This window comes from Equus asinus, chromosome 5 (assembly GCF_041296235.1).
Source record: "Equus asinus isolate D_3611 breed Donkey chromosome 5, EquAss-T2T_v2, whole genome shotgun sequence".
Taxonomy (NCBI): Eukaryota; Metazoa; Chordata; class Mammalia; order Perissodactyla; family Equidae; genus Equus; species Equus asinus.
In genome coordinates, this window is record NC_091794.1 from 60,009,331 (window position 1) to 60,021,544 (window position 12,214).

Genomic DNA, 12,214 nt, shown 5'->3' on the forward strand with positions numbered 1-12,214 from the left:
GCCTGACCTCTTCTGCCCTCCGACAGTAGAAGCCAGGTCTTTATCAGCCAGAAACTGCTTTCTTCTTCATTCCACAATGTGTTTTGCTTAGAGCCAATTTTAAAATGATCAACAGATGAAAAGTCACATTCTTGGGGCTGGCCCCGTGGCCGAGTGGTTAGGTTCGGCGCTCCGCTGCAGGCGGCCCAGTGTTTCGTTGGTTCGAATCCTGGGCACGGACATGGCACTGCTCATCAAACCACGCTGAGGCAGCGTCCCACATGCCACAACTAGAAGGACCCACAACGAAGAATATACAACTATGTATATGGGGGGCTTTGGGGGAGAAAAAGGAAAAATAAAATCTTAAAATAAAAAAAATTATCAAAAAAAAAAAGAAAAGTCACATTCTTGAGGGAGAGCAGAAAAGCGGTTTGTACAACAGACTGAAGAAGTGAGCTTTATCTGTATTAAACCCTCAATCTATGTTTGTTGATTTGATGAATCAATGAAGACAAAGCAGATTTCTGTAATAATGAAAAGTTTCTCCTTGTGTCACTGTTATTTTTTCTGCCTTCGCCATAATTTAGCAAGCACGCATACCGCAGCACTGGGCGTCAAGCTCTGGATCAAGGCCATGGCAGACGCAGGACAAGACCAGAAGAACCTACTTCAGAATACCTTTTGCATAACCCCATAGTAAGTCCATCCGGTCATAGAACAGAAAGCTATTAAACATTTGGGTGGAGGACCAGAGAGGAAAAAAGTGGCACGAATGCATTCTACAGATCCTGTGGAAAACAGAGTGAGTGTCTCTTTCTAAGGAGAATACTTGGGCTCATAGTTTGGTTACTTTGAAAAGTTTCCTCCAGGTTTCATGTGGCGCAGTCTCTGTCAAAGTCACGTTCAAAACAAACAGGAATCTGCCTCTGGAAGCCTTGAAAATTCATGCAGATCTTTGCTGCTGGCGTTTTTAAAGAGCTGGACCAGATACATGGCACCTCACAGAAAGCTTCCCAGCTATGCTTCTTGGCCGTAGTTCTTTTCTCCGAAGTTCTTTATTCCTGCACTCTTACTCTGGTGCTTGCCGTGGTCCGTCTCACTTCCTTCTTCACCCCCACGCTCCTTTCCCAGCTGTAGCTGCCTCTCAGGCCTCCCCCCAGCTGCCAGCTCTGCCAGGCCGCTCTAGGATACTGGAGAACTCTGTTCCCCCCCGCAGCCCCTGTTTCTCTTGCTCCTCATGGAAGAGAGTCTGCAGACACCTCTGGAAAGTGTTGTTCCCTCCCTCTGACTGCTGTGTGAAAAAAAGACTGTGGAACATTTCTGGTGAAGAAAATTCTCCTCTTTGTTCTACACACATTCCCGGGTGGAGACAATTCTCTCTGGGACAGCTTGGGTAGCCGGGGGCAGATGGAGCTCAACTTAAAGTAGAAGTGAGGTGGAGGTGAGGGGTGCAGGGGGCTGTATCCCTCCGGGCCAGTCCACTAGGGACAGCTGTGTCAATTAAAATGTGAAACCCCCAATTCACCTATGTTAAGATTTGATCTTGCCACAACTAGAAGGACTCACAACTAAAATATACAACTATGTACTAGGGGGATTTGGGGAGAAAAAGCAGAAAAAAAAAAAAAAAAGATTGACAACAGTTGTTAGCTCAGGTGCCAATCTTTAAAAAAAAAAAAAAGATGGGATCTTGTTGAATGGCAACCTAAACAGATCCTGTCTTTTCTCCATGAAGCCAGTGTTAGGACTTCACGTTCAAGTTAGGTCTTCTTGGCTTCCTGCCATTCCCACTCTGACTGCCTTACGGAGTGTCGTCCCCCCCTCACTTGCACCTCGGCCTAGTTGACCCTGGGCCAGTCTGTGTGGCTGTACTCACAGGGTGTTCACACACTTTGGCCCAGTATCTCCACTTCTAGGACTCTATGCCAAAGAAATAATCAGAGATGTAGACAAATATTTATAATTAATACAGATTTACTTATAATAGCGAAAAAGTGGGAACAACCTAAACATCCCCAAATCAAGAAATGGCTGACATTTTTTTGATAAGTTACATGATGAAATATTCTATGTCTTTCAGAATTCTGATATCAAAGACTAATGATATAAATGTTTCTAATTTAGTCTTAACAATCATGAATGAAAATTCTTTTTGAAGAATATATATCAATTTTATGCATGTATATATAGACCCAATGCACACACACACACATGCACACATACAATTTGGTTGCCCTTGGGTAGTAGAAATGTAGGTATTTATCTTTCAATTTTATTGTGGACATATGTTTATTTTACAATCATAAGTGAATAAATATTATTGTAAAATAAATGAAAAAAGAAAGTAGTTCTTAGCAGAGTAACTGCTAAAAAAGGAAATTAGAACAATCTAAATGGTTAACAGTATGGAATGGTTAAACAAATGAGGGTGCCTTCATATGTCCATCCCCACTGGGGACCACACCTCCCGCTCTTGGCTCCTGAATGCGTAGGAACGCACCTGGTTACTCCGGCCTGGAATCACCAGCCTGCTCCTCTCTGCCCTCTCATGATCTTTCGCCTGTGATAGTGTGACTATTGACCTCTTACCTGCTTGGCAGGCATTTCTTCCTTGTCTCGAGATCCCTACTCCTCTTGCCACGCAGGAAAGTGGAGCTGGCCCTCCTGCACGCCTTAGATGTGGTCCCCAGACATCAGCTTTGCCAATCAGATGCTTGACCCCCCCAACCATGGAGGTGGGTTCAGTGTAGACAACCAGCGTCTCTGCTGGTAATTTTCCTCAGGAAAATTACTATCTATTCTTCTGGGATCAAGAGCCATAAAGATGATATAAACTAGAGAGTAATATAACCAGCTTTCCTTCAGGAAAATATCCATATTGTCCACGTTGGAGAGAACGATGCCAGCATAGATGAATGGAGACAAGAGATGACGAATAAGAAAGTCCTAAGGACATTGTTGGAACCTCTTGATTCAGCTATGAGGGAACTTCTTTTTACTCACCTTGGTTAATAAATTTCTCCCCTTTCTCCCTCCCTACCTCTTTCTCTTTTGTTCTTCTTATCTCTATTTAAATTTTTTTTCTGTTGATTTTTTCCTCGCTTGTTTGAGAAAGGGCTCTGTCACCTGTAACTGAAGGAGTTCTGACTCAGTTCCCCTCTCTTGGATTTGGCAACCTGGCCTTGGAAGCCACCACTTGACTTTTGCCTGCCAAGCAAGTCTGACTCTTTCTAAAGATACTCTTGACTGAGAGAGCATGGCCTCATACAGGCTTTTTCCCTCTCTTTCTGGACATTTGCTGTCCTTATGGCTAGAAATTTCTTTTCTTCCTACCAGTAAGAGAGTGAGATCAGACATACATCATTTAATATTTTACAGGCACTAAAATTTGTTTTGAAAGTGTTTTTAATGACATGGGAAAATATTTGTAATATATGACCTTAATTATTTTAAGCAAGTAATAGCTAATTATAGAAAAATACTAGAAGGAAATATATCAAAATATTAACAGTGGTCATATCAGCGATAAGATTATGGGTGATTTATATATTACATTTTCTAATTTTATAAATGGACATGCAATTATTCTGTGATTAGAAAATAATGAGTTGTTGAATAAATATATAAATTGTAGTACATTCATCCAAAGGACAATTCTGTAGTCATTAGAAAGAATATTTTCAGGGGCTGGCCCCATGTGCGAGTGGTTAAGTTCATGCACTCTGCCTTGGCGGCCCAGGGTTTCACCCGTTTGGATCCTGGGCACGCACATGGGACCGCTCATCAGACCACGCTGAGGCGGCATCCCACATGCCACAACTAGAACGACCCACAACTAAAAAATATACAACTATGTACAGGGGGGATTTGGGGAGAAAAAGCAGAAAAAAAAAAGAAGATTGGCAACCGTTGTTAGCTCAGGTGCCAATCTTTAAAAGAAAAAAAAAGAATGTTTTGAAGATATCTCAGTGACATTGAAAAATGCTCATAGAACAACTGAGAAGGTAGACAAAACTATATATAGCGCTGATCTCAATTGTTCATTATAGACGTGCATCTATATGCATAGACACATAGGAAATGACTAAATAAAGTTTTTAAAAATATTCATAGAAGTTATCTCTGAGTTGTGAGATCACAGTTAATTTTGGTTTTCTTCTTTGTATGTGTTCATGTTTTCCAACTTTCAGAATCAGGATTCTTCTTTTATAATTACAATACAGCAGTAAGATGGTACTCTGGTGAAGAAGAGGTTTGAAAAAGCAACTCCTCCTCACTCAGCCCTTCTGCTATAGGATGCTCTGCGCCCTTCCCAGGGCGGGGGCCCATGTGCCCTCTGTCTTTACTGGAGGATGCAGTGGATGGCAGTTGGTTTCTATGCTGGGCAGAGTCTGAGGCCTTGCAAACCTTACACAGGCATGACTGTCTTCTTACAGCCAAGCTTCCCCTGCTTTATCTCCAGCTTTAACTATGCACGCACACACTCACACACACGTTTGTTTATTTACACATAATTAAAGTAGGATTTCTCAGACAGGGAGGAACTAAATCTGGAAATATAGCAAAAGAAAAAGAAATATTTACATGACACATTTTGAATGCGAAGCACAAGTCCTGCACTGTGCTAAGTACTTTACATACATTTTCTCATTTAATCTTTTCAAAATCCCTACGAAAAAAGCATCGTCATTTCCCCTGATTAATAGATTAGCAAAACAGAGTCTTACAGGGCTGGCCCGGTGGCGCAGCGGTTAAGTTCGCACGTTCCACTTCTAGGCGGCCCCGGGTTCGCCAGTTCCGATCCCGGGTGCAGATATGGCACCGCTTGGCAAGCCATGCTGTGGCAGGCATCCCACATATAAAGTAGAGGAAGATAGGGATGGATGTTCGCTCAGGGCCAGTCTTCCTCAGCAAGAAAAGGAGGACTGGCAGCAGTTAGCTCAGGGCTAATCTTTCTCAAAAAAACCAAACAGAGTCTTAGAGAGAGATGAAATAAATTCCCCAATTTGACACAACCAATAAGTGGTAGAAGTGGAATTTGAATCAAGGCAATCTTACTCTAGGGCTGTTAACCAATATATGTATGACAAACTGGTAATGCACGTGTGATTTTTATGACTCTATTGCCATCTTAGTTGAGAATCTGTGAAACTTTTGCAAAGGGTGGAAAGGGAAAAGTTTCAGTTCCTTTTCTTTGTTCATTATCTGATTGTGCACCATTTCTTGATGTTCAACTTACCCGTAATTGATTAGAGCTCAGACTTGAAATACACAGTGTTCAGCAGTTATGTGTGTAGTGTTGATGTTCCTGCTCCTACCAGCTACTGCATTGACCTGTGTAGGAAGAGAAGACAAGGAAGGCTATTCTCTAACGTGCTTTCTGTAAATCCCTGGGTACATTTTCCAGCTTCCCCTCACTTTGTTCTGTGTTGCTGGGGTACAAAGCAGTTCAAAGATCACCCTAGTTTCTGTTGGCTAGGGAGCAACATTGAGCTTAAGACTTAGCTGAAAAACTTATCTCCATTTTGCCAAAATTGTTGCCAGTGTGGTACTACTTTCTGAGACCTCTGATTGGAGCCACCACAGATTTACCCCTTGACTCTTTCATATCCACATAAGTGGGCAAACCTACTCCAAGAAGCAAGGAGGGGCAGTGGGGTCAGTGCGTGGCCAGACAAGGAGCTGTCAGAGAGGTGGGCAGAGAGCCAGAGGCTCCCCCAGTTACACTGCGGGTAGAGAAGAGAAACTCTTGAGAGGATGAGCTGTGCGATGGTACTAAATGCTGGAGACAGGGTAAGGGGTTAAAAACTGAGAAAAAAGGTTGGATTTGGCAATTTAATAGGCCATTTCTTAAGCAGATTCAGAGGGAGGCAGGAGTGGAATTCAGGCTGCCACATGATGAGTGGGAAGTGAGGAAGTGAGTGAGTCTCAGCAGACTCAGAATTCTGTCTTTTGTAGTGAAGGATAGCTGGGAAGTGTAAGCATGTAACAGAGTTGAGGGAAAATGTGCACACACGTGAGTGTGTGTGTGTGTGTGTGTGTGTAGGAAATGAGAAAGCTGAGCAAGTTTATAAATTGAGCAGGAGGCAACACATCAAGAGAGAAGCGAAGAGGGAAGAAGAAGAACCAGCATCATTAAGAGCTTCCTCCGTTCCAGGCCCTGGGCGAGGGCCTTATGTTGTTTGTTTCATTTAATGCACACACCAACCTTAGGAGGAAAGTGAGGTTCAGAAAAGGTGAGTAACTTGCCTCAGATCATAGTGCTATCACTCTGGCAGATTAATCAGATCTCTAACTCTAAAGGCCCGTGAGCACTATGCATGGGAGGGAGGGGGAAGAGGAAAGGATGCTGGGTACAGAGAGGTCCTAGAGGAGGTGATCGGAGCTGGAATAAAAACATGGGTCAGATAGAGAGAGGGACCTATCTGCCCAGAGGCAAAGGAAGATGGAATGAGAAAATGCTGTGAAAGGGATTAGAACTTAATTTCATTTCATTTCCTGGATAAAAATAGCCTAAGTAGCTGGCGTAGGTGTCCAGCTAGGAGAACATTGATGATTCCATTGAGCTTACAGTGACAGAAGCATATCCTCCTCTTTTTAATTCCCTCATTGTGTCTGGTTTGTGATCATTTGTGAAATGATCTCAATCCTCTACTGTGCCCTTGTACGACTGTGCGCTCATATATGATATTCGTTTTACCTGGAATTCCCTTCCTTGTGTCTTTGTGAGTATGGAGATGGACACCACTAGTTAACTAGCAAATCAAATGAAATAAACACTGAGACTGAATAAATTCCGCTCAAGAATTTGGTCTCATGATTTTTACCTACTAGGTTGCTGTTAGATAACGTTGGTGGGGTGTGGGAAACAGAAGCCCATTTAGAGCCAGTTCCAATAGACCCCATCTCTCATCAACAGAGTGATTCGGAAATTGTCTTTCAGAAAATCTGCAAAGTCACATGGCCAGAGCATGTGAAGAAGAAGAGATCTTGACCTGAAATGACTGCAGAACCAAACTTTCTCGTCTCCAAGGAACCAAGGGCGCGAAAGGTCACTGGAACTTAAAGGTGGACTCTTATCAGAAGCTCTTATCAGAGGGGTCTGTCCTTCAGGAAGATCTGGTGTCCAAATTCCTTTCCCTCCTTACCATAAATGTTTGGAACTTCATTGTAAATGTTTAGAACTTTACCATAAATGTTTAGACCCTTACCATAAATGCTTGGCGCCCACCAGTCAAAACCTGTCCCGCCAGCATTTCCAAGTGCCAGTCTGTTCTCCCTGATCTCTCAAATTTTGCGCCAAATCCTGAATCAGGGAGGCAGGTCTGAGGACACCCATCCCCTGTCTCCCTGCAGATGGATCTTGCAGAATAAAGCTGATTTCTTTTCCCAAAAGCTGATGCCATAATAACTGGCTTTTTTTTTTTTGAGGAAGACTAGCCCTGAGCTAACTGCTGCCAATCCTCCTCTTTTTTCTGAGGAAGACTGGCCCTGAGCTAACATCTGTGCCCACCTTCCTCTACTTTTTATATGTGGGACGCCTACCACTGCATGGCTTGCCAACCGGTGCCATGTCTGCACCCGGGATCCGAACTGGCGAACCCCCGGCCGCTGAAGCAGAACGTGCGCACTTAACTGCTGTGCCACCAGGCCGGCCTCCTAGTTGGCTTTTTAAAATGTGCATTGAGCAAGAGAACCCCAATTTTGTGCAGTAACATAAAGACTTGTAAAAGATGAGCAAGAAATTACAACTGAGCTTTTGTATCATCTAAGCCATTCCAGTTGAAATTTATGACCTAATTTATATTCTGTTACCATAGTGCTTAGGTTAAATGTGTAACTAAAGAAAATTGAATTCCAGTGCAAATATTAGTTTTTATTGTGCCCTGCAGTGCTGCATGGACGATGCGTGTGTGATAAGTCTCACATTTAGAAGATTCCAGGGGCAGTCCTGAGAGTTAAGGTATTATGGCCTCTATTACTGGTTATTAAGATAACATATTTTCTGTAGATGTGTATCATTTTCTTAAAGAAGTAACTGACTTTACAAATGTTCTTCGGCATAAAAGAAACAGGCTTTTCTGGCTGCTTCAGACACAGTCTTCAATTTATGTGGGACACATCATTATTTCCTAAAAAAGAAAACATTTATCTTGAAAGTATAAGCTTCAGGCTCAAAGACAAATGCATGCCCCTCAAATATTTTAATGCCTTATTTGGTTTAAAAAATCAATTCCACAGTAAAGTATGCACTTATAATTCTCAAGACCTTATCTTTATTAAAAAAATAACCCAGCTGGCAAACACCTCCCGTCAGCGGCAGGGTACGTGTTTGGTCGGAGAAGAAGGGCCTGACCAAGTCTAAAGGCCAACACTCCCCAGCATCCTCTACAAAAGGGCACAAGCGGTTCTGAGTGGTAAGCCTTCATTACACTTGTGGTATTGTGATTTATAATAAGAAATATGTATTTGGTCTTCGTTCACTTTTCCTGCACAAAGCTCCTAAAACGCTTGGAATTTCCTAAGTGTTGAGAGCAATAAAGGTGTCTTTTGTTAGGTTAATGAGGCGAGCTTTGGAAAGCCTCTGGGTAACTTAAGGGTGGGGGCTGGCTGCCAGGGGAACCAATCTTGATTTGTGTCCCACTCCCTGACCTCTGCGGGCGGTGGGGGGGGTGGTGTTGAAGCAGCCAATAGCGAATGATTTAATCAATCATGCCCATGTTGTGGAACCACCATAAAAACCCAAAGGTGGCTCGGAGAGCTTCCAGGTTGATGAACCAGAACTCATCCAGGTGCTGGGCCCCAAAGTCTATGAGGACAGAAGCTCCTTCCTTTGAGACCTCGCCCTGTGTATCCCTTCACTGGGCTGTTCATTCATATCCTTTAATATCCTCTATAATAAACTGGTAATCTGGTAAGTCAACTGGTTTCCTGAGTTCTGTGAGCTGCTCTAGCAAATTAATCTAAGCTGAGGAGGGGGTTGTGGGGACCTCTGATTTATACAGAAGTACGGGTAGCAACCTGGACTAGAGATTGGCATCTGAAGTGGGGACAGTCTGGTGGGACTGAGCACTTCACCTGCGGGGTCTGACTCTAGCCCCAGGTAGGTAGCGTCAGAATCGAGTAGAATTTATGGGACACCTGGTCAGTGTCCGAAGAGAAGTGAGTTAATTTCTTGGTGGTGTGGAAAAAACCCACACATCCACATACTTTTAAGTTTTTTTCTATATTGTATACATTTAAGTCTTAGGAAATCTGGGCGTTTATGGGGCAAACAAAACCCAAACATGTTGTGTTTGCCTTACACAATGCTCGCTACTGATTCTGTCTACCTACGGAATCGATCTCAGTTTGAGTGCCTGTTGGCAAGATGAGCTTTCCAGTTAGGCTGATCCCAGCACTATCCCGTGTCCTACACCTGGCACAATTCGCTCATTGCCGTTATAAAAGGAGGAAAACTATTTCGTCCTGCGGTACTCTCAACACTTCTGACACCACACGTGTAGGCTTTTCTCTAACTTTCTCTAACTAAGCTATTCTCTAATTTTTGGCAGACATGGGCTGCGTGTCCCACAATTTAACCCAGTTCTGACACCAACTCCTCGGAGTCCGTGCAGACCCCACAGGTTAAGGCCTCAGTCCCTCAAGATGCTACTCACTTCAGAAGCCAATCTCAAGCCCCAGGTTGTCACCTGTGCTTCTGACCAGCTGGCTATAAATCGAAGGTTCCCATGATCCCCTCCTCAGGTTTGATAATTTGTGAACTCACAAAACTCAGGAAAGTCCTTTACTGACAATTACAGGTTTATTACAAAAGCTACAACTCAGGAGCAGCCAAGCGGAAAAGATGCACAGGGGCAAAGTATGTGGGAAGGGGCACAGAGCTACCACACCCTCTCTGGGCACTCCCCCTTCCAGCACCAACCCAGAGGTTCTCTGAACCCCGCTGCTCAGGGTTTTCGTGGTGGAATATGCCATATACAGATGATCCTTAGATCGCGCTGTTCTTTAAAAGGAGCTAGACGGAATTCGGCATAAGAAAACACTGCTACAGCACTTGAGGGCTGCTGCCTTCCTAACCTTCGCTGTGACCAGCACCAGAACACCTTCTTTGTCAGAAGCATCGTTGCTTATCATATTTCTTAGCTTACCCCATAAAAATGTTAAATTCCTACTATTTTAGATTCTCTTCTGTTTATATTATCTTTAGTTTTAATTCTTGGTTTACAAAGTGTGTTAATTTTTCTCAGCTAGCTCCTTTTGATCATTTCAACATGTTTACTTGTTTCAAACTTTTATCTTTCCTGTTTTAATTGTTTAAATGTTTTTCTCAGGTAAAATTCTTTTTAACCTTATCATTCTTGTCTTATTCCTCTTTTTCTTTTAAATATATTGATAATTTTTGTCCCTTTGATGTTATAGTTTTCTAATTTTATCTTTTATCTTCTTTTTATATCCTTGGTTTATAAATAGCAAACAAGAAATCTAGTAATGGAGACAGATTCATAAAGTTTTGCTGATGAATTGGTCACAGATGGAGAGGGAAAGAAAGGAATTAGTGTTGAAACCCAGCATTTTAGCCCCAGCAAATGGGTGAAAAAGGGTGTGATTTACTAAGGTGGAAAAACTGAGAGAGGAATATGATGGAAGAGAAAAATTTAAGAGTTTCTTCTCTATCACCACCACCACATAATAAAAGAGAGAGCATTTTAACACTAAAAAAAAAGACATAAGTGCAGATATTTTTAAATGGATACTTTTAGTTTTCTGAAAAATTCACTAGATAGTCTATTTTTTCTTTCTCATTTTGCTGTGATTGCTGAAAACTTCTGGCATTTGGGAATACCTGCTGTCGATAATGGAAAGTTTTATATTTCGGGAAAGCTCACTGTGGTCCCATACAGGGAAGATACTGAAAAAGGCTGAAGACAGAAAGCTCCATTAGAATGGAAGCTGTGGATGTCGACTACAATCTGGATGAAGTAAGGAAGAAGGATCTACAAATATGTTGACAGGGAAGCTAGTGGTTGAGGAAGTTTTGTGTGGCGTCAGTAACGTAGATCAAGGAAGCCTGCTGAGTGTGAAGCGGTGGAGCCGTGTTTTTTGAAAAGTGATTAATGAGTTAAATATGGTATCTAGTTGTCTTAATAGACATACACAATTTTCTGAGCTTCAGAGGACTGTCCAGACCACATGTTGTCCTTACTTAGTATTATGTTTGATTTAGTGTGGCTCTGGAGAGCGCACCACTCTAAAGATTTAGTTGAAACAAAAGTAATAAAATAGCAGTAATTTGTAAATGTACTAGACACATCTTAAATACATCTTCATCAATGAGGTCATTAGTTCCTTAAAAGCAAAAGTGCCTTCTTTTTCGTACAAAGGTAGCCCGTTATTTCGTTGAAAGGAGCCCACGCCCTGGAGACCAGCACAGCCAGTCTCCCACCCTCAGCTTCCTCACCTGCAAAATGGGGCAATGACGTGCAGGTCATAGGATTTCTGAGGCTATTCAATGAAATAGGAGGTGCGTAAAGAAGAAGTGACTTTACACGTGTTGGCTAACCCTATCTTCCTCTCCTTCCTGCTCCAGTGCCCAGGGCTGGTGCATACAGAGGGAACGACCCATGGCCTCGTTCAACGAACGACTGCAAGACGCGGGACTAAAAGAGCTTCTTATTTTGGTACTTATTTCCAAGTTCCAACATTGGACCGCATAACTCCAGCACCTGTAAAGTGGATGGTCAATAAGCTTTTCTTAACTAAAAAAAAAAAAGCACACCCTCTAAACTACAAATCCCTGCGGCCTTCTGAAAGCGGACAAGTTGAGCCGCTGCCGGGAATCCGGAAGTCGGGCCGCTCTGCCAATCACGTCGGGAAGCCTACGACGCGGCGCCGGGCCGGCCAATCCCGGGGAAGCTGCCCCGCGCCGCGCGGCGCCGAGCCCGCCTCCGCGCGGACGCTGACGCGGCGTTAGAGGCAGGGCGGCCGTGGGGCGGGGCAGAGGCCTGCTCTCGGCTGCGCGCCCGCTGCGGCCTCCCGCTCCCTCTCTGGCCCGGGCTCCGACCCACGATGGCTCCCAAAGGCGGCTCGAAACAGCAGTCCGAGGAGGACCTGCTCCTGCAGGATTTCAGCCGCAACCTCTCGGCCAAGTCCTCCGCGCTCTTCTTCGGGAACGCCTTCATCGTGTCCGCCATCCCCATCTGTGAGCGCCGGGCGGGCGGGCGGGCCTCGG

General features: G+C 43.7%; 1 protein-coding gene across 5 annotated transcripts in view; it reads left to right on the forward strand.

The window, feature by feature from the left end:
- Positions 1-12,214, forward strand: part of SSR3 (signal sequence receptor subunit 3) — a 37,700-nt gene that overhangs the window by 12,381 nt on the left and 13,105 nt on the right. For 2 of the 5 annotated variants that reach the window (XM_070509616.1, XM_070509619.1), the window contains 3 exons: positions 6,926-7,050; positions 7,875-7,945; positions 11,573-12,184. In XM_070509616.1, the coding sequence (XP_070365717.1) occupies positions 12,052-12,184 (133 nt within the window). In that variant the 5' untranslated portion in view covers positions 6,926-7,050; positions 7,875-7,945; positions 11,573-12,051. Of the gene's footprint in view, positions 1-569; positions 679-6,925; positions 7,051-7,874; positions 7,946-11,572; positions 12,185-12,214 lie in introns of all 5 variants that reach the window. The other 3 variants (XM_070509618.1, XM_070509617.1, XM_044770968.2) reach the window with 3 other exon arrangements.